This window comes from Cyrtonyx montezumae, unplaced genomic scaffold (genome assembly GCF_038088225.1).
Source record: "Cyrtonyx montezumae isolate F1298 unplaced genomic scaffold, pur_monq_1.0 scaffold_2, whole genome shotgun sequence".
Classification (NCBI taxonomy): Eukaryota; Metazoa; Chordata; class Aves; order Galliformes; family Odontophoridae; genus Cyrtonyx; species Cyrtonyx montezumae.
The window spans coordinates 51441052-51465546 of NW_027071936.1; the positions used below are offsets into that span (position 1 = coordinate 51441052).

A 24495-nucleotide genomic window follows, 5' to 3' on the forward strand; every position below is an offset into this window, starting at 1 on the left:
CTGCAGTAAGAACCGTCGCTCGCTCCCGGCTTGATCCCCCGGAGCACGCGTGCTCGTTTTTCCGCCCCGCTCAGCCATTGCACCCCGCGCTCTGCCCGCCCCGCTCACCGCAGAGCAGCGGACACGCGCTCCACGCCGCGCTTTTCGCTCTCCGTGAGCGCCCCCTGGTGATGCGTCCCAGTAAAGAGCGGAGCGGCTCCGACGCGCAGCGCTACGAAGCCCGGATCGCGCCCCCAAGCGGCGGGCGCGGCGCGCAGCCTCCGTGCGGGCGGGCGGGACTCGGCACGACGCATGCGCAGCTCCCGATCCGCGCGGCCGCGGCGGGAAGCGGGCAGCGGTAGCGCCGGTGCGGTGCGGTGCGGTGCCGCGGAGAGCGGCCCGTGGCGCCATGAACGCGGAGAACTTCGGTTCCAGCGAGCGGCTCGTGACCGCCGCCTACGTGCGCCAGGGGGCGCAGGGCCGCCGCGGGCACGAGCTGCGCCTGCGGGCGCTGCTGGAGCAGGTAATGGCCCCACAGGGGAACGGGCGGCCGCCCCGAGGGCTGTGCCCGGCCCTGCCCGCTGCTGCGTGCGGGAGCGGCCCCTCCGAGCCGCACCGCGGCGCCGGCGGATTCCTTCTGTTGTCACGAGTTAAGCGACCTCTGACCCTCTGAGTAGCAGTAGCAGTGCTGTGTGGGCTTACAGCAGCTGCACTTCAAGGTGTGCTTTGGCGGAGGTGAGCACAGCTCTTCGTGTTGCAGCTGACAGTCCGCTCCTGCCAGCAGCTGCCGGGCGAGCCGGGTCAGAATGCAAAGGAAAACACGCAGGTGTTCAGACGTGTTACAGCTGAAACCGTTTCCTTCCTATTTATAATCACTGTTTTGGTTTCTGTGATGTCCCAGTTCTCTGCATAGAGTTCTGTCCACGGAGTTTCTGTAGTGTTACACTTGTGTGTTGAGAATACATTGAATAACCCGCAGTGTTATAGGCTGTGATGAATGGCTGTGTACTGCAGTGGCTCAAAGAGCTCTTGGAAATGAGAAGTGCTCCAACTTCTAATATCAGGGCACCCCAGTGCCATTGCATTGGCTGTATCTGAAAATCATTAACTTTTTTTGGAACACGAGTCTGTAACGTTACATAATAAACAGAAAGCACAGCCAGAGAGAAACTGCTTTTCAACATCTAAGCGTGATGTCATTAGAACAAGTTATGTGCTTGTTCTTGATTTCCAAGTTTAAGAACTATTTTTCTCTTATTATTAAGGGAAAGTGCCCTGAAGATGGATGGGATGAGAGCACCATCGAACTCTTCCTTCATGAACTTGCCATAATGGACAGCAATAACTTTCTGGGCAACTGTGGTGTGGGAGAGCGGGAAGGCAGAGTGGCATCGGGGCTAGTTGCCCGAAGGCACTATAGGTACAAGTTCTATTGGCTGCTTGGTTTATTCTGTTTTATTATTAATGTCTCCAAAGTGCTTATTTTAATTGTGAATTGTTATCTGAGACCTAGATAGAGAAAAACAGTATGATGCAGCATGATTTTCTGTGTTAAATTTTCATTAATAACTCATTGGGCAGTGCTGAATGTAACAAAAGTATGTTTTTGGGTGTATGTCCTGTAAAACAAGTAGAAGCCTAAGATGCCAAATTAACTGAATGCAAGGAGAAGTCTTTCTGTTTTAAAATAATCCATCTATTACTTGCTTTTTTAATACTGTACAGCTTTTTATCAATGTATCCATCAAAACTACCAAATATTGTATTTGTAAAGTATTCCATGTCCCCAGTGAGCAGCTATTTGTATTTTTTGTATTCATTACTATGCTTATAATGTGAAAAGTTGATACACACATAAAAAGTCTATATGAAATGTATTTTATATGAAGTGAGCTGAATTTTGAAGACAAAAGGAGCTATTAATAGCTCACAGCCATTATGCTTGACAGGTACTTTGGAAGCTATAACTCTAGAGGCTCTGCATTAATGTCAGTATGAAGATAAACTTTTTTTATTTTTTGCAGTGCTCTGTGCTGAGTGGATTTGCTGTTTCATCCAACGTAAATGGAACAGAGTGAAATTTCTTGGAATGCTTCTCCTTGAAATATTAGCACAAAAGCATATTAGAGACCAGAATTTTAGTGATCTTTACCATATGGAAACTGAATTACTTCGGCCTAATGGCTTTCAGAAGCCCTAACTACCATGAAAAATTAATGAAGAAAACCACTAACATCACTTTGGGCTTTCTGTTCCCCATACTGCTCCCTGGTCCAAGATACATGAGGTGTGGGAGGCAGAGAGTTGCGCTGGGGAGAGTGCCCAAGTAATTGCTGGTGTTACTGGAGAGGGCATGCCCAGCTTCTGGCCAGAGTGAGCTTGGGCTGTCATTTAGCTGCTGTTGATCTCAGGCAGCTCTGTCACCTGGCATCTCACCTTCACCTGAGATTCAGCAAGAGCAAGGGAAGGTTTAGAGGCTTTCCTCCATGCACTGATGGCGAAAATAGTTTACCAGGTAGCTTTGGGAGTGGGAGAGGTGGCATAGCAGGAGTTGGTTGTGGAATAGTTCCATTATAATTAACTCTAAGGCCCAGCTGTAGGGAGCAGAGCTCCTCAGAAACAAGTATGTATGTGCAGAAAAGAAAACATAATGTGAAAAAGTTATTAGGAAAATAGTAGCAGAAATTAAAGGAGAAAATATTTTTGAAGGAGTGGGGCTTAGGTGCAAGTTTCAACAGATAGTCAAGCTAATGTTGATTTCAAGTTTGAAATGGGAAAAAAAAAGTAAGCTGCAAAACAGTGCTCATCCACTTTATTCACAATACAAAAACAGAATTAAAGCCATAAATAGGTGTGTATTGTTAGCAGCTTACTTTAATGGCTGTTACCTTTCAGGCATGACTCAGAGTATTTCTGTAAGCTTGCATTTTATAGATATTCTCAGGAACCATCCATCTTGAAAGATGGATCCTGAAAGAATATCTGGCGTTTATAAACATAGTTTTTAAACATTATTTATGAGTGAGAGATGGCATTGCATGGTATGTAATACTAAGTAGTAGAATGAGGTAGGTGAAGTGAAGGAGTAGAAAGAGATCAACAATATGATACGTTCACCTAAATGTCTTTCAGTTTATTTTGCCTTGTGGAGGTGAAACGTTTATCAGGGGAGTATCTCTGTAATACCACTGTGCCTATGCTATGCTCCACTGTAGGCAGCTGACTCTTGTTTTCTTTGGATTTACATGTCTGGACATAACTGCATTTATAATGCTAGCTCAGCAAGCATTGAGAAGTTGCTGCGGTGGACTTATAAGTTAGCCTGCTTGATGCTCAAGCTGTTGCTGTAATGGGTCTTCTTGAATTTATTTGCTAGATGGAATATTGCAAGTCTACAGTTCAAAACAAAAAATCCTTACCATTTCATAATAATATATGCAGTTTGTTGTAATGGCGCTCATGATGGATGCTGCATTGGATACAATATTTTCCACAGCTGTTTATGAAATCAAATTCTTTCCAGACAGCAAGAATTATTGCTTTGGGACATGAAAAATCTTGAACTGTGTTTTCAACCTTTTTTATGTAGGTTGATCCATGGAATTGGAAGATCAGGAGATATTTCTGCAGTCCAGCCTAAAGCTGCAGGGTCTAGCCTTCTGAACAAGCTTACTAATTCAGTAGTTCTGGATATTATAAAGCAGGCTGGTAGGTGTACATTGAAAAATCTCTCTCTTTTGTGGTGAAATGTCATGTGTTCTTCATGTTAATTTCTGATTTACTTTTTCACGTGCAGGTGTCCGGACAGCGACCAATTGCTTTGTGGTTCCTATGGCAACTGGCATGAGTCTAACTCTGTGTTTTTTAACATTGCGGCACAAGAGACCAAAGGCAAAATACATTATTTGGCCACGTATAGACCAGAAATCTTGCTTTAAATCGATGATAACTGCAGGTAACAGGGGGATGACATGGTGTGCTCTTCTAACAGATACAGAACTTTATCTTTCCGTGTGATGCTGAATTCATATGCTTGGAGTCATATCCAGAAAAGGTCTAACGTGTAGTAGTTGTTGATGCTTTATTTCTACACACCTGATTTCAAACACAAAATCAGACATGAGTTTTCCAGTTGCCTTATAGAATGTGGGAGAATGCTGAAGCAGGGAGATGTATACAGCATTGTGGTTTCTTAGAGAGGACAATGCTGAGGAATTCAAGTTCATTCTTCAGTTAGGAGCCTAATAAGCTTTCCTGAGAGTGATGTACGTTTTAGGTTCATGGTTCAAATCCTCCTCTGAAATTTATGTAAAACAAGCTGTCTGACTATTGAGACCCTTTGTTTTGGATGATGGCAAGTGTTAGCTGCCCCTTTTGTATTTAATCTTGGTGTGTCGATGCTCAGTCGGGAAATAAGTTTGGTGCTTTTCGTATTGCAAACTTTATTTTCTTCTCAAATGAAATTCCTTGTCTACCAGACTGTAAGTAAACTCAGGATAGAAGCCCATCCCTTTTCTGAAACTGTTCCCTCCTGCAGACAGACTCATCGGGTCAAGGAAATGGCAGGTAATGGATAGGATCATTTTCCAGCTCCTGCACGTAGCTGAGCAAGTAATGGCATAGGTTCTTGTCTAGTTCCTAGGAAATGTTTCTTTTCAGGGCCAGATTGGATGGGGCCCTGGGCAGCTTTATCTAGTGACCTTTAATTTAGTGGTTGGCAACCCTACCCACGGTAGAGGGTTTGGAACTAGATGATCTTTGAGTTCCCTTCCAACCCAAGCCACACTGTGATTTTGGATTTTGGCATAAAAGACTCATTGGGTTAAAACAACTAATTTTTTGCCAACGTGTCTATACTACTAATCCAAATCCGAAAGAATCTGTTAACGGAAAAAATAGGTTTTTTTTTTTATTATTTATGGTAGAAATGAGAACCTCACAATTGGAGATTTGTTCACGCATCCGGATCTTGTTTTTGTTGGTTAGGTTTTGAGCCTGTGGTGATAGAGAATGTATTAGAAGGCGATGAGCTCCGGACAGATGTTAAAGCAGTGGAGGCTAAAGTCAAGACTCTTGGTGCTGAAAATATTCTTTGTGTGCATTCTACAACATCTTGCTTTGCTCCAAGGGTACCTGATAGGTAAGTAGTATTCATAAGAAGTGCATTATTTGTTGTCAGTGAAAATACCTACATGTCTGGAATGCTCAGATACTGCCAACAGCTAGTGAAGATGCTCCAGTCCCTGTGCTTAACGGCAGGTTGTGAAACAATGCTCCAGTTCCAAGAAAGTGTATTAGGAAAATGAGAGTAATAGAGGAGGTCTTCCTTCTCTCATATGAATGAGGTTAATAATGGTCACTTTGGTTGAAATTAATGCTGCTTTGGCAGAGGTTTCTCATGTGATTTCATGGAAGTGGTAAGAGTAGAATTTCACAGAAACATAGTCCAGAAAATACAGTTCCACAGCTAATGACAGATTTCAGTATTCATTTCTACCCTTCTCCTCTAGTTAGCGACGAATTTTCACTGTTAAGAAAAATAACCTATCACCAACATTTAAAATCATGGCTTGAGTTGCTCTTTCCTGCATTGCACTGATGTCTGTAGCATTAATAAAAATGTACTGATAGAGGGAAACCCTTGAAAGCGTGTAGGGCAGCACTGTATAACATAAGATTTGCTCTACTGTGATGTATCTGGGTTTGAACGTCTACATTTGCTGCCTGATTGCTCAGTGCTACAGCTTACAATTTCCAGCTGGTAAATCGTTAAAATAAATTTAAACCACCTTGCACACTTTCTTCCTATTATGTGTTCATATGTCTAACTTCTGTAGTTGCTACAGGTGCATTGTTTCAAGCACTTGCTGAAACAGAGATGAACACTGCAATTATGAGATGAGAGAATGTTGGAGACATTATTTCTACACGTAAATTAGTCTTAAAATATTTGAAAACAATATTTATCATAGGTTTAGCCTAGTTGCTAGAGGGAAGTTAAAAGCTAATAATTCTGTCAGAATACTATGAACGCTGTTTGAAGTTGAGTTGCAGATTTATTGGCTAGCTTAAATCAAAACTATCAAAATTGAATGGTCTATTTTATAGCGTTGGTAAATGAATCTTTTCCTTATCTGCCTCCTCTTTTTGACATGCAATTGTTTTGTCCTCTGCAACTAAGATGAAATATTAGGTAGTGGTACTGTGTTATGATATACCACAGATATAAGAGAATTTGAACACATTTTCTATTTAAAGGATACTGTCAACTACTGAAGGCCATAACATCCATCTTCCTACAGGAAGGAAAATACAGCATTTCTGGAGGATGCCATTTTTTATGTGTCTGCTTTTAAATAATTTACATTGTTAAGGCTTTGTTTAGTTGTGATGGTGATGTTTTAAAATTTTAAGTGAGTTAGGATTGTTGAAAGATTAGGGTAAGAAGTTTATGTCTGTATACCTGTAGCTTCTTTGAAGTGTTACGTGACTTTGTTGATATAATGTACTACTGTATAAATCCCCTTTATTAGGGAGACATCAGTTCTCTGATGGTCTTATACCTGTTGCTTCAGGCTGTCTCTAGAAGTACTGTATTTAGGAGAGAACTAAGGGAAAAAGGTGACTTGTGAGTTCATTAATGAACTTCATAGAATTCTCTAGCTTGTCACTTTCATTAGTATTAGAAGAAAGACCAAAGTTGTTTTTTAAGAACTTTCACAGGCAGGAGAGAAAGAAAGGACTTGGAATGAATTGCAGAATATTTCTCCATTTGTGGCTTTTGGGAACTTGAATAATAACCAAACTTTCTCCAGTGCTTTGTTTTTCTGATATGACTAGCTGCTCTTTATGGTTTAATTTAAGCTTTAGAAGGAAACAAGTGGTGTGCTTTATTGTTTGCTTCCTATGCAGAATCACATATTCTTTTCAAACTGTTAACTCTCATCCTGCACTGTAGCATGGATACGATTATTCAATGACATATTTGTAGGAGAAGTGTTTTCAGGATCAGTAGAAGCTAGCTTATTGCTTTGGGAAGACTCAGCATGTGAGAAAGATGATTGATCATTTGAGGTGAAATTCTTTACCTCCACTTGAAGAAAAAAAACACCTGTAAGATTGGAAACTATTTTCTCTGAGTGTTGTTGGAAGGTGAGGAATGAATCTGAACAAGATCAGCAGATTAGAAGGCAAAAAATTTGTCCTGTGTAATGTTTCCTGTTAATTCAGGATTCAGAATGTTGTTAAATAGGAAAAATTAATGTACATGCAGCTCTTGCTGAATATCTTTACTGTCAAAGATGAATACATACATGATACTTATTAGTGTTACCTTGTCAGATTTGTGCTTTACATACTTGTTATTTCTTTAGGAATAATACTGCAATGTTTTTGTTTTCCTAGAGATTGAGGTTCAGAAAATTGAATCTGAGGTTTGTAGCTGAGTTTTGCATTACAAAAGAGCACAAGGCAATATAATAGAAATAGAATACAAAAGAATGTCACCTCTTGGGAAATGTTTTCCTACTCTTGTCACATTTTATATGGATGTCAGTAAATCACAGTGAGAGGCTGCATGTAAGGAGATAGGGTAGAAACGCATTGAAGACTTGGATTTTTCAGGTGCTTTTTTAAAATAATCTTTATCATCACTTTACAATATTATGTATTACCTTATTTTTGAAATAGATTTTCTTTTTAACAGCTATTCACAAGTTTGTTAAAAATCAAGGTGTTAATAAGAGCGTGTTTGGGGTACTTGGAAAAGGGTAGCGACTGCGTGTGTGCTTAAAAAGCTGAAGTCCCTCAAAGGAAGTGACCTCTGCATTCAATTAAATCCTAGTTTGACTGAGAAATAATCTGAGCTTTCCTCACTGTAATTGCGGGAATTTCCAAAGGCAGATGGAAAATTTCCTTTTTTTCTGAGGAATTAGTTGAATCAAGTTTTAATGTTTTGATCTGCACATACAGGCACTTTAAGGCTGCCCATTTAATGGTATTGTTTTAAGGGTATCCATCCCTTTTGAAGAATTTTTTTTCTGTTGATTAATTTAGCTGAAATATGCAAGTGAGATTTTAGCCAAAGGGCTGAAATAACAGTTCTTTGAAAAATAAAATAAAACAGAAGACTTTCTCTTTTATGAAGCTCTGAATTCTTCAAATACATTATGAAACTTCCACTGTACTGTTTTCATGCTGAGTGTTAGAAGAAAAGGAAAATGCATAAATAACTGTAATTCTGTTAGTTGTGGTTAAGGTAGGAAAATATCCGAAACAGTGGTTTGGGATCTGCATACTGGGTTCTGGAGAAGAGTTTTAGTGGAGCATGAAAAATCTCAGTTCACCAATTTGTAATACATATAAAAGTTAATTTAATTTTCTTCTTAACCTTTGTTGCTAGAGATGACTAAACAAGAAAGTTTATTTTCTCATTCTGACCCTGTAAACCTTTCAGTCTTTTAATGGTCTGATTGATAACATGGATTACAGTTATTAGTATTTCTCTAAATTACAATTTTATGCTCCCAGGCTGGAGGAATTGGCTATTATTTGTGCTAATTATGACATTCCCCACATTGTCAACAATGCATATGGAGTTCAGTCTTCAAAATGTATGCACCTTATCCAGCAGGTAGGAACTGTGTATTTTAAATATATTTATATATATGTGTTTTCTTTTTAACAAGCATGAGAAGACCTCTAATCATAGATGATGCTAGCAAGTTTTATCATGTGTCACAGCTTTGAAACTAATCCCATTCATATCCTATAGTTGGACTATTTTCTGAGAATATCGAGCAGAGGGGAATAATACTTAAAATGTTTGTTGTTTCTATTATGTGCTTTTTGTGTAATTAAATGTGTTTAGGCTTCATTTATGTTCAGGTGTCTTTTATAATGGAAAGATATCCTTATTAATCTTTCTTAAAATATTTCATGAAGTTATTAACACAGGGTCCTCTAATTATTAAATAATGGGTTGTTCTTGAACAGGGATTAAGGCTGCAGCAGAATGAGGCACTGATTTTCAAATTTTTTTTCAAGTTTTAAATTTTCCAAATGAAACTGCTGGGCACAGTGAAGGCACAAGATGGTACAGCCACGCGATGTGAGTGTTGTCACTTGTCAGTATTGTTGACACAGAGGACACCTGAGAAAACTGTTAAATTCAGTGTTGTATTCAAAACAAGTTCAATTTCTTGTTGCTGTTTTTGCAAAGCAAATTGCTTAATACCTAAGATCAGCCCCAAAACATACATTGCCTGCATTTTTGCTCATTGCAAACGCATGCAATGTTTTTTCAGTGTTTCTCTTTTCTCTCTGTTGCCTGTGTATTTCAGCAGGATCCAGGGAATCCTGAACTATTATAAATTTTAAATATGCTGATAAAATTTTTTTTTTCTGATTGAGAAGACGTGGTTATAAATGAGCATAGACCATCTTGATCTTGTTAGCATTTCTACGTTGATCTTGAGAGACTGAAATAATGTGACAGAAGCTGAAATGGTATGTGAAATAGAACACTGTATGTTTGATTTGTGATGGTTAACTTGTGTAACTGTAGAGAAGTTCTGACTTGAAGAAGGCTGTGGGATTGCTGAGTTTTACTGCATATAATGTCATGTCTAATGATGATTTTCTCTGACTGCAAAACCACACATGGAACTGTTTGTGTTTTTGTGTCTGTGTTTTTCCCTGGCTTCTTGGTGGGTGGTTTGGGTTTTGTTTTCTCTTTTTTGCTTATGGGATTGTATACATTTGAGCTCTCATTTGTTTCACATTTATTTACAAAAAAATACTTTCTCTGATGGAAAATGTACTGTCCATGAGGAAGCTATTCCTAATGAAATCTAGTGTATACCTGTCCCCCATGCACTAAGGTATTAAACACAGAAATAACAGCTATGTTTTAGTTTTTCTGGCCTTTTTCACTCTTTGTGCCATGGATGTTAGCTCTGCTTCTGTTTCTTGGGTTTAATATAAGTACTTATGTATGTATAATGTGTAAGTACTTGGATATCCTTTAATATGTATGATAATGAATGTACTTTCCAGGTTCTGTTATGATGTGTGCTTCTTAATTGCACAGTTCATTGATACTGTATTACTAAAACTAAAGTTGCACAGCAGAATCTACCTTCTTTTTGTTTTTCCTTTAAGAATATCTCATTGTCTCAATCTCAGGGCAAAAATGTTTTGTTTTCCAGGAAGGAGTCCTTTGGGGAAGTTATCTGGATCTTAATTTTGCAGGCAGCGCTATATGAAGGAATGCTGTCACAGTCTGCTTGTTTTGATGCAGATTATATGTATATGTCAAGAAAGATATTTTTAATTGCTGATGAAGCATTAACCTGTAGCCCTTTACTGACAGAATCTGTGAAACATTTTGAACTGGGCAGTGGTAACTGTAGAATTTCCATTAGATTCCAAGAGAAATTTTTAATAGTTGCTCCAAATGAGCTACGCTTTAGAAGACGTGCAGGAACTAAAAACAGTATTTTAAATCATAGCAAATTAAGATTGCTTAAGATAGTATCTTACCAGGCAGCAAAAAAAAATGGTAAGCAACGCTATGCAAAGGTAACTGCGACTTAGAATTTTTGATCACAAAGAATATATCTGGGAAAGTTTTAGGAATTACATTTGTTTTATTGCTGGATTATGGGCAATTATGGTGCTGTCCTATGTTTTTTACTAATCCATGCTGTGGATTTTTTTATTCCTTTTGATAAAGGGTGCTCGAGTAGGCAGAATAGATGCTTTTGTTCAGAGCTTGGACAAAAATTTTATGGTTCCAGTAGGTGGTGCTATCATTGCTGGCTTCAATGAGTCCTTCATTCAGGAGATCAGCAAGATGTATCCGGGTAAGCACCAATTGATTTCATCCATACAAAACAAGTGTAGAACACTTGATTATCAATTTTCTTTCACATAAATTTTGATTGTTTTTGTTGTTGTTGTTAATGAAAACTTAATCTGTGTATTTTTCTTTTCTTTTACTTTGCTTTTTCAGGAAGAGCTTCTGCATCTCCTTCTTTAGATGTCCTCATTACACTTCTGTCTCTAGGTGCCAGTGGCTACAAACAGTTACTGAAAGAGAGAAAGGTAAGCTTTTTGGGAAGCCACGTTTTCTTCAGCTGTTAAAGTCTTGTTGCAGAACTGCTTCATGTAGTAAATCCTGTTTCTGTCTTGAAAGCCGTTAAATTTCTTCGGAGTTTACAGCCCTTAATCTGAAAAGGCAATTACTGCTTGGCCAAATGATGTTCATGCATAAGTTTGATCTCCTTGTTGTATTTCAAGTGAGAGATTTTACATCATTTTAACTATCTCATACAGTTTTCATATGTATTGTTCAAGAGTATGACTGATGCAGAGGAATTTTGTCCAGTACAGTGTGAGAAGTGCTGTGCTGTGTAACGATGGTGGCAGTGCTTATCCCTGGGGGTCTTTGCTCATCTTCATTTGGCTGTATTATGCTTCTGTGCTATGGTAGTGTTAAATGCTCTGTACCATATTCTCAAGAAAGCGACAGCTTCTGATATGTTACAGGTACTCTTCTAAGCCACAGAAAGATAAAAGGCTGTCATTTAAGGCATCCAGCTAGATAAGAGCTAGGTTACTTCTCTTCATCTTCCATTTGTATTCTTGGATATAGGTATGTTTTCACAAATTTTCAAGTGTTCTAAAATTGAAACCTGTACATCTTGAGTCATCTTCAGTTCTAACAAAGGACATACTAAAAGGCTTATTTTTATGTTGTAGCTACTATAAGTTAATCGTTTTAAATCACGTGTGATTTGTTAGATGCAGTATTTTATTTAGGAAGTATGTTGCAGTTGTCTCCCACTGACAGCTTGCAGCTGCTTCTGATATCTGAGCAGGATGATAGCGCTGTATGCCATGACTTGTTTCTAGCTCCTTGTACTGGCATGCAGAAATTCTGTACTAGAATTCAGGTCCCATAGGAATGGCCAGCATATGAGAAAACAGCAGTTGGCTTTCAAAGGCTATGGTGTGATCTGTGCAAGCCAAGTGAAAGCATGGTGTGTGAGACACTGAAAGCAGTCACACTTTTACCACTAGCGTAATATAGTTTTTTATTCAGAACTATTGCACTATCACAAGATGTGAGTTTCTATCTTCATTTAAAGCAAGTTTTTATATTTTTCCCCTCTTCCTCTCATCTGCAGAAGAACTTCAAGTGAATTTATCATGTTTTCTGCAAAACTGATTTTGATGTTAGACTTACACTTACAGCAGATATGTAATGAGCAATATTCATTTTGCCATTCTATAAACAATGTTACTTGTAAGTAAATTGTCTTAATGAATCACTGTATAATATTTTAAATTATGTCATTTTCTTGAAAGTAGGATTCTAAAGTGAATAAAACATTACATTTTTACAATTTCAGGTCTGTTTTATTTCAAGTGTGAGTATACTCTATAAACATAGCATTATATATGGCATAAATATGTTTCTTTTATTGGATTTGCTGTAGAAATAGAAACCTTTTTTTTTTTTTTTTGCTTAAATGTGTTTGTTCCTGAATTGTAAAAATGTAATAATGACAGTTTATTGCCTTTGCTCTGTGAAGGCAGAGGCAGAGCTATTAGGCTCTCAGCAGGAGCTATTTATAGGTTGACATTGAGTACTCCTTTCTATATTGGTGCAGTTACACCTACTTGCACAAAGTCAGCTATAAAAAACTTCCAGTATTTTTTTCTCTTTTTATACTTATTCACTAGTGTTATTTCAGGCTATTTGAGCTCAAGCCACAAAGACCAGAAATATTACAATGGTGATGGCACACTGGAGCAGGTTGCCCAGAGAGGTTGTGGATGCCCCATCCCTGGAGGCACTCAAGGCAAGGCTGGCTGTGGCTCTGGGCAGCCTGCTCTAGTGGTTGGCGACCCTGCCCCCAGCATGTGGGTTAAAACTAGATGATCTTTGAGGTCCTTTTTCAACCCAGGCCATTCTATGACTACAAAGAGATTAATCTCACGCAACCAAGGGAAAGAATTAGTCATAGAATATCCTGAGTTAGAAGGGACCCACAAGGATCATCGGGTGCAACTCCTGGCTCTGTACAGGGCCACCTCAGATTCAAACCCTTTGTCTGAGAGCATTGTCCAGATGTTCCTTGAATTCCAGCAGGTGTCACCACTTGTTATGAAGAGCCTGTTCCATGCCCACCACCCCTCTGATAAATAACTTTTTCCTAACATCCACCTTGGCCCTCCACTGACACAGCTGTATGCTGTTTCCTCAGATCCTGTCACTGTCATCAGAGAGACCAGCATGTGCCCCTGTGCTCCCCTGGTGAGGAAGCTGTAGGCTGTCATGAGGCCTCCTGTCAGTCTCCTTCAGGCTGAGCAAACTGCATTATCTCAGCTGCTCTTCACGCATCTTCTTTCCCTCCTTTGGACCCTATTGAATAGTTTCACTTCTTTGTTATATTATGGTGCCCAAACCTGTACCAAGTGCTTGACATGAAGCTGCACAGAGCAGAGTGGGACAGTCCCTCTCCTCACCCAGCTGGCAGTGCTGGGCCTCATGTTACACTGTTGAAATGTATTCAGTTTGCAGTCAACCAGAACTCCCAGCACTGCAGGGCTGTTCTCCACCCTCTTGTTTCCCCGTCAGTACGTATATCCAGAATTTTACCCCATCCCAGCTGCAGTATTGAGCATGTGCTGTTGATAAATTTTGTGTGGTTGGTGATCGCCCAAGCCTCTCGTCAGTCAAGATCTCTCAGAAGACTTTTCTACCCTTGGGGACATCAACAGCTCCTCCTAATTCAGTACTGTCTGCAAACTTAGTGTGCAATTGAGTCTTGCACCCAGATAATTTATAAAAAACACAGAACTAGGCCCCAATTGAAGCCCCGAGGTACCCCAGCAGTAATTGGCCTCCAGCCTTCTGTAACCCAATCTACTATAAACCTTTGAGTTCAACCCATTAGTCTCTTGTTCACTCATCATACTGTGTGCTTGTCTAGCTGCATGCTGGATGTTTTGTCCAGAAGAATGCTATGAAAGTCAGTATAGAAGTTTTTGCTGAAATCCAAAACATTCACATCTGCTGGCTTTTCTTGGTCAACTAGATGGATAACCTTGTCATAAAAGGAAATTGTTTCTTAACAAGGACTTTCCTCTTTTGAACTTGTGTTGGCTGTGACCAATGACTGCAGTCATTTGTATGTGTTTCAGTAACTCCCATTATGATCTTCTCCATAATCTTACCAGGCACTGAAGCAAGACTGACAGGCCTATAATTACCAGGGTCTTCTTTCTTGCCCTTCTTGAAATTGGACCAATATTTGCCAGCATCCAGTTTCTCCAGATTCCTAAAACCATTGAAAAATAATTGAGAGGTCTCAAGATAATATCATCAAGTTCTTGCAGTACCCTGGGATGAATCTCACTGGGCCTCATAGCCTTTTGTGCACCTAACTGGAGGAGCAAATCCTGGATGTGTTAAGAGTCGGCTGAGACTTCACTGTTTCTCAGGACACAGTCCCTCAACTCAGGGCGGGAGGAGTCTCCTCAGCCTCCCCACCTCCTTCCAGAGTTCTCTCCCCATGCTGAACAGTTTTCCCTGTGCTCCTCCAACAGGCGTCCCAGGCCCTGACAGAAAGCTTGGGCATGCCCTGCTGCCTCAGGCCTGGGCGGGCACATATTGCTTGGGCAGCTCTGTCAGGGAAGCTGAGTCAATTCCAGAGGGTGCAGAGGCGGTAGGGGATGCAGAGGACACAGCTTTGTACTGGCTGGGTGCCATTGCTGATTCAGCTCCTTGTGAGCAGATTAAAACCTCCTTCTGAGTTGACCGTTTAACTGGTACTGTGACAATTTCTCTTGTGTGTCCCTCCTGTCCCTTTTTTCTTCTGTGCAGGGATGCTGTTTAATATAGGAAGGAGATTATATGAGACAGAGGAACATGTGCATGGAATGATATTTTCTGACAGGATGGCACTCACAGAGTATGAGGTTGTATGCTCTGATATGAGAGGGTAGAACAGTGCAATGAATCTGAGGGCCGAAGAGCAAGGGATTAACACACACCCACTGTCTGAGTGTCTGATAAATGTGGCTGTATGCAATAGCATAACAAGGAAAGGATTGAAAGACTATCATCCATAATTTTTCTCACTTGCACTAGGTTCTCAGTATTATTTTTTATATGCGTATGTCATGTTTTTAGAAGTGGTTTTTCTGATTTCAGTGAAGGATTCTAGGTGGTCTTGTAGTGCGGATGATGGCAGCAGGTTCATACTCAAATTTGTTAATACTGTTGCTTTTGAAGAACTCATTGTTACATAAAAGTTAAGCTTTTGAGTTGACTCCTTAGATTTCCTCAGTGCTGGTTATGTTTTGTCCCATATTCTATATTGCCAGGTCTTAAAACTCTGTTTGTGTGTATGTGCTTCTTTGTCCAGGACATATGTAGTAATTGCAATGACTGCACTGCATAGTATCACAAGTGGAAGACTTCAGTTGACGATCACGTCAGAACTGATAGACAGCAGGGAGCCTACATTCCATAACAGGTTTAATACTTGTTAACTATTTTCCAGTTCGTAGGTAACTGGCCTGTTAACTCAGTTTAACTAGTTGGTATTAGTGAAAAGGTAATAGCTTCATTTTGTTTTCAGCAATTAACATCTTTCAGCAGTCTTTTCCTGACAAACTAACGACCAAGATAATTCTGATCTTCTGAAATGAGGTGTGATGAAGCTTTTTATGTCAGCATTCAGCCGTCTGTATGCTTTCCAGAGTGATTAGCTAGAGTCATTCTTATGTCCTTACAGAGTGTGAATCTAAGTCTAAGATATTTAAACCACACTGAGTGGGAAGGAATTGTTTGATTTTTCCTTGTTGGTAAAACACTGTTTTTACATTTCATGTCTTACTATTTATGTATGAAAATGTAGTTTATTCTGATAGGAATAAATTATTTGAGTTTATATTGCTACTCTACTTTTGACTGAATTTAAGAGCAAGAGAAAAGATGTAAAGCTGGATATTAAAAATGTAAGATTCCAAATATTCTTGCAATAAGATTTTTTTTGACAGTTTGCTACACTGTAGTTTGTCAAGCCTGTGGAAGTCTTGCAGGGTTTTCATCATGTGAGATACGTAGAGCTGTGTCAGATTGTAGTCTGGATGGAGGCAACATAGTTTAATTAAATGTAATCACAAACTCACAGAACTGTAGGGGTTGGAAGGGACCTTCAGAGATCTTCAAGTCCCACCCCCCTGAATCATTGTGTTAGTTGGTGTTGTATATACAGCTTTACAGATGCCAAATAATAAATGGAAGCTTCAAAATGGTGGGCATACTTAGAGCATGTTAGAAAGGTATGACCCTCAAGGAGGCAGGTCTCAAGGCCTTCCAAGTGCTGAAGAGAATATTTGTTGATTTAATGGGAAAAAAAAAAGAGTAGTGATTGTCAGCATTAGTGGTTTCGTATTGGGTTGGCAAAATTTACTAAGCTGTTGCTGTTAGAGTTAGAACAGTTCAGTTGGAAGGGACCTTCAAAGATCATCCAACTACGTGTTATTGAGGGCATTTTCCAAGTGAGCACTGAAAGCCATAGGGCATTGAGCACCTCTCTAGGAAGTTCCAGTGTTTGACCACCCTCACAGTACAGAAATTCTTCTGTTCAGCCTGAACGTCCCCTGGTGCCATTAGCTCATGTTCTTTTGTTGGCTGGCCTCTGAGCCTCCTGTTTTCCTGTCTGGGCAGCCCAGGTGTTGTTACAAAGTATTTAGCATTTTGTAATCAATTTCTTTATTTTTTTTTGTTTCCACTGTGTTATGAATTCAGAACAAAATTATTGCTGTAGCAATGCAAGAGAATCTATACATGAGGCTGTGTGCTACGTGTAAGTGTTCCAGATGTACACATGCAGTGTCTCTCATGGTTCTGGCTGCATTTCAGGAATAATGGGGCTCCGTGCTCAGCAGAGCAACCTCTTCTTGTGTGTGTGAAGTGCTGTGCCCAGTGTCTGATCAGGTTATACATCAGATGTAGCTGCTCTTGTCCATTGGTGCAGCGACAGTTCCATCATGAAAAACTACTTTTGCAGCAGCACCAAAGTATCCTAATGAGACCAAATCAGACTCAGGTGCAGTGTGTAAGAGTTGGCAGTGTGTATGGAGCACCAAGAGACTAAAGTTTTGGGTTTGGGGTAAGTTTTTAAGGGGAAAGGAGAATTAATGAAACATAATTGACATTTAGTGCTCAGGTTGTTCAGTGCAACTTCAGCATAATAGTTAGCTCCAAAGGATAAAGCTTCATTGGCTGCCACAGAAATTCAATTCTGTAAGACCTCGTTTGTATATAATTGCTTAGGGTGCTTATAAATAGTCCACATAACAGAAAAATTTTGTAAAAGGGGTTGCTTATAGATTTGACCTCGCAAAAATATTTCGCATTTATTTATTTATTTGGAAAGGACGTTAATCTATTTTGTCACAATCTATAAAATAACAAGAAGGCTTCCAGTGGAAAAATGCAAAATGCTGTAGTTCACAAAAATAAGTTTTTGAATTTGTGTGCAGGTAGTTCCAGTCAAACAGATAACAGTGTAAAAATGTAAGTTCTTCTTTTCCCCATCTTTTTATTCCCTCTGGTTCTGCCAAATTCTTGTCTTTGTGAGGGCTGACGTAGTAACCTAGGTACATAGTTTCATTTAATACATGTGTACAGTGGGTAACTGCTTGTAATAACATAGAGTCCTCTCAGTAATAAATACCTGCTATAAGAGATACAGGAGAGAATTCCTTAGATATGACATACACAGATGAATTACTTGGGAATTTGTTCCTGTTCCAGGATAAGTTTTTCTCAGAACCAGTTGCATCAATACTTCCTCTGTAGTAAGCAGAGTTAATGTGTAGTGCTGTAATACTTTGCTTCACTGTGGAAGTAAGTAGCCAGCAGAGGGAGCACAGATTAATTTATGAAATGCATTATAAAAAGTAGTGGTCTAATGGCTAAATGTATTAATGATGCTCACTGTGGAAAGCAAATAACACATGAGTAATGTGTTTATATTCAGTGATGGAATAGGAGGAAGGGAGATGTGTTTGAATATTTGAGTAAATGTTTTTCAGCTTCTACAGTTGACCTGCAAATGAACTGATGGATTGAAACGACTAAATCATTTGATTTCAGAATGCCCCTGGAAAATACGAATGATTCTTCACACTTTTCAAGTTCTGATAATTAACCATAGATGCCTCCCATATTTTTGTTGCTGTTGTTCTAAGTGTTGTAGAAAAGCTGCATGCTCTTGTTGATAATGAATCTACAACCTCATTTGTTTATACAGCAGCATCCAACTTTTTCTCTCTGGCAGAATTCATCCCGTGGTATTAGGAAGCACAGGTCAGGAGCAGCGGTCATTTGTTTGCTCGTGAAGTGAGGCTGGGCTCTCTGCAGTGGCTTAAGCAGCTGTAACATTCTTCTAACTTAGCTACTACAGAACTCATTTGGTTTCGTAAGACCTGTGGGAGGCTCTGCTCAAGAGCATAATGTTGATCACAAGCTATAATTTGTGCCTGTCAGAGTGTGAGGGTCAGAACAGGATACTGGTCTGCAAACAGGAGAGACAACTCTATTTAAGGAATGAAAAATCACTTGTCAGTCCAGAAATTGATGAGGATGCTGAAACAGGCAGTCGCATTGAAGCGGATGGGCAACACAGTCTTTTTGACCAGAAAGAAGGAAAGGCTGGTGCTTAGTACTTTTTGAAAGAGAATACCCGGTGTCTACATCTTTATGCCAGTTTTCATGAGAAACTAAGCATAAAAAGGACAGAAAAGCAGCCAAAGGGTACAATAAGGAGAATGGTGTTTATTCTTACTGTGTTGTGTTTTGAGCTGATATGTGACGAGGAAGATAATGAACTGAGGAGGACTATGAGCAGCTATCATAGGTTATCACAGAAATGAAACAGAGGTGAAGGAAGAGAAGCAGGCTTTAATGTGAGTGTGAGCTGCATCTTAGCCAGGACACGTATGAACCCCAGTTTCACAACACTTTCACAATAAGAGTGGAATCTAATTAGGAGGTATCAAGAATTCAGTTGCCTCAATTTTTTTTAGGAGGCTTATACAGGAGAGGTTGGTGATGGGAAGAGGACTGGCAGGAGAATGTATGTTGTATGAAATAAAATACAGTCACGTGTAGTCATAGCCTTCTCCTTTAAAAAAAAACATACTGCCTTTCTTGTACAGAAAGAGTGGTCTATGAACCAATGGTAGCTGTGATTGTATAATAAGTGGTAACAAGAAGTGATCGTTTTAGTCTGGAACATACTGATAGAAAATAATGAAGGAAGCAGTTTGCCATATCATGGCCATCTGTGATGGCTCATTCTCTGGTTCATGGGGCTGGAGTGAAGGAAGCTCTTGCAGGAGTGGGGAAAGGTCAGCTCCTTCAGCAGGATACTGACACAGGGGAGGACCTGCTGTACAGTGGTAATCTCTTTAAGATTTTACTCCTCTAGGTTCCAGTTCCACAGAGAGAATGGCTGACCTCCCAGGCACATATATTAGACCAGATAGAGAGCTGTCCACCATCCTGAGGGGAAGAGCAAGGTTAAGGGAATGGAGCTGTTCCTTTATAGATGGGTTTTGGAGAAGTGTCAGTTCAACTTATTTGGTGCACTTATAAAGGATGTAATAGTAACTTAATAGTTTTGTGAAGTTGATAGTATTTTCTCTGATAGCCAGTAACAAAAATATTGTGTCCTTTATTTTTCCAGGAAATGTTTTCCTATCTTTCAAGTGAGTTGAAGAAGCTGGCAGATAACCACAATGAGAGGCTGTTGGATACACCGCATAATCCCATATCCTTAGGTAACTGTGGGGTTTTTAATCTTTAAAAAGAAATTCTAATATGCTGTGCATTCATAATGCACTTACGTATACATTTGCTATACATTAGGCGTTGCACACTGCACTCCATTAAATTATTATAAAGCCTAGATGAAACCATTGAACCCAATAACGTAACCTGCTATCAAAGCAGAGTAGTAGGGTTGTGACTCAGGCCCTTTTTACAAAATTGCTCCTGTACAACATAATCAATTATTGTAGCCAAGGCAGGCAGAAGATGTTAGCACATTACTTTATAAATAAATAGGTTTTAAAATAAATTAGGGTATAATTACTTTACACTTCATCTTATATTGCTGTAAAAGAGATTATGGAATTCCTACTCAGGATATTTGTTCTAACTGAAAATTCTGTTGAACACCAAAGTAACCTTACACCCCGTGCATGGTCTCTGCCTTACATACAGTCCAACCAAGGAAGTAATTCATGCCAGCTTGTGGAAAACTGGGAACAATGAAATGCAATATTTATGTTTTTCTTTTGTGTCTGAGCACAAATTCTTGGATAGATTTTATTGTTGGAAGACACCTTATCCCCTGCAATTCTTTTTTTTTCCTTCTTTTTCTTTTTTGGAAATAAAGAAAGAAGCTTCATAGTTTTAATCTGACCTTTTGTTACTTCAGCCATGTCATTGAAGAATCTAGATGAAAATAACGATGCTGCTGTTACCCAGCTTGGATCTATGCTTTTTACAAGACAAGTTTCTGGAGCAAGGTGAGAATGTTATGAATTTGAAAATTCTGGGGAGTTGCGTTAGGATTTCATAAAATGTATGATACAATGTTTACTTCATACCAACTGACTCTTGATTACAGATTTCAGTCTGGCAATTACAAATCCAGAAGTATTACACCTTTCTTCCTCAGTATTATCTACTAATAACTTTTCTACCTGCCTGAGTTAGCAATGAGGCCTTCTCTGTTAGCTTTGGTTTACTAAATAGATAATCTATCCCCATTTAATTTAGTGTGATTATTTCCTAGGACCCTTTGGTTTCATTTAGTTTCCAGCTGTTGTCTGATCTTACAGTTAAGTTGTAAGCTGCTTAGGGAGGATCTTTGTTTTGTTTCTTGCAGGACAAATGTGGTTGTGCTGGATGTCAGGGGAATAAGCTTTTAATACTGTGCTTAGCTTTTTGTCATCTGGAAGAAAATCCCACTTTCTGAAACTAGCTATGTTTAAAAGAAAAATTCTACAACTTGAGGCAGTCTGGGCTGAATTTATTCTTAGTGATACTAAGACATGGTATGTGGAAATATAAACCAAATCATTTTTAATGATTTTGGTTTAAACCTTTTAGAAGAAAATGATTTAAAATTTGTTTTGGCAGAATTCCTTAATATGAATAGTACTGCTGCCATACTAGCTTCTGCTGTAGACCTGATGTCATTTTCTGTATCAGTGCTGATTGTTTCCACATCGAAAGGTATGCTTCATTAGCTTAGATTATTCCACTTTCTGCGCAGAGAAAAGACAGTAAATCTATATGTTCTGTAGTTAGATGCTCTTTATAATTCGCCTTTCCCAGCCTTGGCATGTCCTGCAGTTTCAGTCATCGTTGGCTGAGGTTCCATATTTGAAAAGTTAGGGCTCTTCACTCTTTGTCTGATTCAGAGGTTTCAGTTTTTTCCTTATATATACAAGTAATTCTTCTGTGGTACGTACACTATTTGACTTCGGTCATTACCCTTGAATTGCATGGCAGCAGGAGCAATAGCAGCTCCCTGCATTGCTCACAAACAGATTTTTGCATAACCTCAGCTTTGAGCACTTTGGCACAGAAAAGATCTGCCAGTTGTAGTGGTATTTGTCTGAATACAGCTTCTTATATGAACTGCAGGGATAACAAATTCTTATCAATTGATCGGTGTTAATTGCTTGTGTAAGCTGTATCTGTAGCCACAAAGTGAGTTGTTCCTTTTACCAAGGAAATGGGTGGTTTAAGGTTGTGGTTATCGGGTAGGAATGTGTACCAGAGTGCTGAGAAACAGTGTAGGAGGCAGTGCTTCTTTGTATGAGGAAGAGGTAAAAGCAGCACTGAAAAGTATCCATTTGAGAAGGGAATGGGTGTAAGGTTACCATCATAGGATGAGAGGTCAGGGAGTTATAATAGCATGGTATGCATGTGAGAAAATCAGGATCCTGAATTGAGGAAGTAGGCTGAAACAGGAGGACAGAAGGTGGTAAAGATTAGGGAACTGATTTGGAAAAATATGTAATGCCATGGAAGTGGTGCACATGTACTTCCAGCTACCTGTGAGGCTGAGCCCTGTGAAGCACTTGAACCCAGACGATTTGGGCTGCAGAACGCGATGCTGAGCAGATGTCTGCCCTAAGCCCACTCTCAGCAGGGTGACCACAGAGAGCTCAGGGTCACCAGGCTGTCGAGGAGAGATCAAGAGAGATCTTGTTACGGAATAGAAAAGTTGGCTGCAGATGTCTTTCATGTCATGCTGGGGAGCTCATAAATGCCAACAGTGAAGACAAAAATTTAGCTGAAGAGGGGGAATGAATGCTCACCTATGCCCACAGACTTTATCTAATTGAGGATCTGCTACTACTGTCACTCATTGCAGTACTTGAGCACTAACTTGGAGAACACCCACTCTGAGCCCTCCTGCAGGAGGTTCTTTAGCAGATATACACTCCATAGGAATTTGTGTAAATATATTTATCATAGTGCATCACAAAAAATTATTTAAGTCATCTTGTAACTGAATCACAATTTTGTTTGTTCATTTCAGGGTGGTTCCCCGTGGGTCTGTGCAAACAGTGAATAACTACACTTTTAAAGGCTTTATGTCACATGCAAACGACTATTCCTGTGCTTACCTCAATGCTGCATCAGCAATTGGAATTAAAAAGCAAGATGTAGACATCTTCCTAAAAAGACTGGACAAGTGTTTGAAGGCTTCTAGAAAAGGACAAGAAAAAAGCATGGATGAAATGTGTACTTCTAACACAGGCACAGAACATCTTGAAGACCAGAAGATACAGACGTAGTAACACAGGAAGATGCACTTTTTTTGAAGTGTGTCAGGTCTGCATTTGGCTAGCACTGTGAATCTGCAGTACAGAAAGTTTGGTCCTGATCTTAAAAAAAAAAACAAAAACACCAGAAAAATGTGGGTTAAAAATTTAGATTTAAAGGAAGTAGGTGATGTTCTCCTATTCTCTCTTACTGGAAAGTCAGGCACAAGCATTTTGCACCACATGAACATAGTTAATATGCCAAAGTAAAGCTCTACATTCATAAAATCCTTCAGCTGTCAGTCTGTGGCTGACTGTTGGGGCTGGTGTTCATCAAATCACAGAATACTTATGCACATGTTGATTAACAACATTTTCTGTAGCAGTGATTGAATTTCTTCTTAGGTCGACAACCAACAAGAAATGTTTTGCTGCTCTCAAAATGTCTTCCTTTTACTCAGCTTACTTTCCATTTTTTCTTTTATTTCCGAAGATTTACATAGAAATGTTGGAGATAACCCTAAGTAAATACAGTGTTTAAACTGGATGAAGAAATTGTAGAGTTGGAAGCAGTCTTTTTAGATACTCTTACCTCTCGTGAACCACCTAAAACAAAGCAGCCCTCAGTGGCAAAGAGCTTACAATACCTAATATCTTGTCAGTGTCATTTGCATAGTTCAGAAACCCAAAGGAATTTTTGAGGGAATACAGTGATGAAAATGAGGCTGAGGAGTGGAGAATTGTCCCCTTTATACATTTCATCTCTTCTTTGATAGTTGCTCCTGAATAGGGCAGTCAGATCAGAGATCCACTCAAAAGGCAGAATGCTTTGTGGGCTGACTGCTGCAGTGAGACCTGAGGGTATTTTGGCATTTTTAGTCCATTGTTTTTAAAATTTTTTAGACATCCACTTCTGAACCCTGAACACTTCCTGCCCTTGGCACTGTGGCCTCTGCGTCCGTGTGCAGTTACTGATTTGAATTCGTTAATGAAGCGATAGATTCAGAGCCTGTTCCTGAAACAAAGGTTCCGTATCACTGGACTGGCAGTGCTGTAGGTTACAGAAATTCTCCTTAATTATCCTTAAATGCAATTACCACACTGTATGGAGATTTTTATGTCATTTACTGTTCAAAGTGAGCTTAGCACGCAAAGACATTGCTCTTTGTTTGTCACGCAGTAATCCTTGGGATGCCGCAGTTAATGAATTCTAAATGTCAGGAAACATTCTAGTGACTTTGTTTGGTGGGATCTGAGACACGTATCCTCAGAGCCCGCTGGAAATTGCCTTATCAGTGTGGTGCTTCGGAAAGAATTGTCCCTCTCCTGTGCTTAAATGAGCTGATACAAGAGGTGATGTTAAGATGTGGAGATTAATGGTATGCTAATCACCATCAAGGTGGTCTCACTTAGAGAAGTTCATTGTATCTTTAGCCTACACTGAACTGCTGCTTCAATGTCATTTTTGCTACAGTTACACTTCAGATGGATTAAAGCTGGAGGAAGGGAGGGCTCTCTGGGCTGCAGGCACAGTTGTTACATGCTGTATTAGCATGTCTTAAGAGAAAGGTAATGCAACTTGACCACTGAGTCCTTATGGCCATAACTAGATGTAAATTTTGTTTTGCTTTTTTC

The 24495-nt window shown here is 39.6% G+C and overlaps 1 protein-coding gene across 1 annotated transcript; it reads left to right on the top strand.

The window, feature by feature from the left end:
- The first annotated feature begins 388 nt into the window (after window positions 1-388).
- SEPSECS (Sep (O-phosphoserine) tRNA:Sec (selenocysteine) tRNA synthase) lies at window positions 389-23667 on the top strand. The gene is made up of 11 exons (XM_065736136.1): window positions 389-502; window positions 1245-1399; window positions 3569-3687; window positions 3776-3934; window positions 4966-5119; window positions 8509-8611; window positions 10715-10844; window positions 10994-11085; window positions 19758-19851; window positions 20514-20604; window positions 22635-23667. Exons 1-11 carry the CDS (start codon window positions 389-391, stop codon window positions 22891-22893), a joined length of 1470 nt encoding a protein of 489 aa, XP_065592208.1. The 3' UTR covers window positions 22894-23667.
- Window positions 23668-24495: the final 828 nt, after the last annotated feature.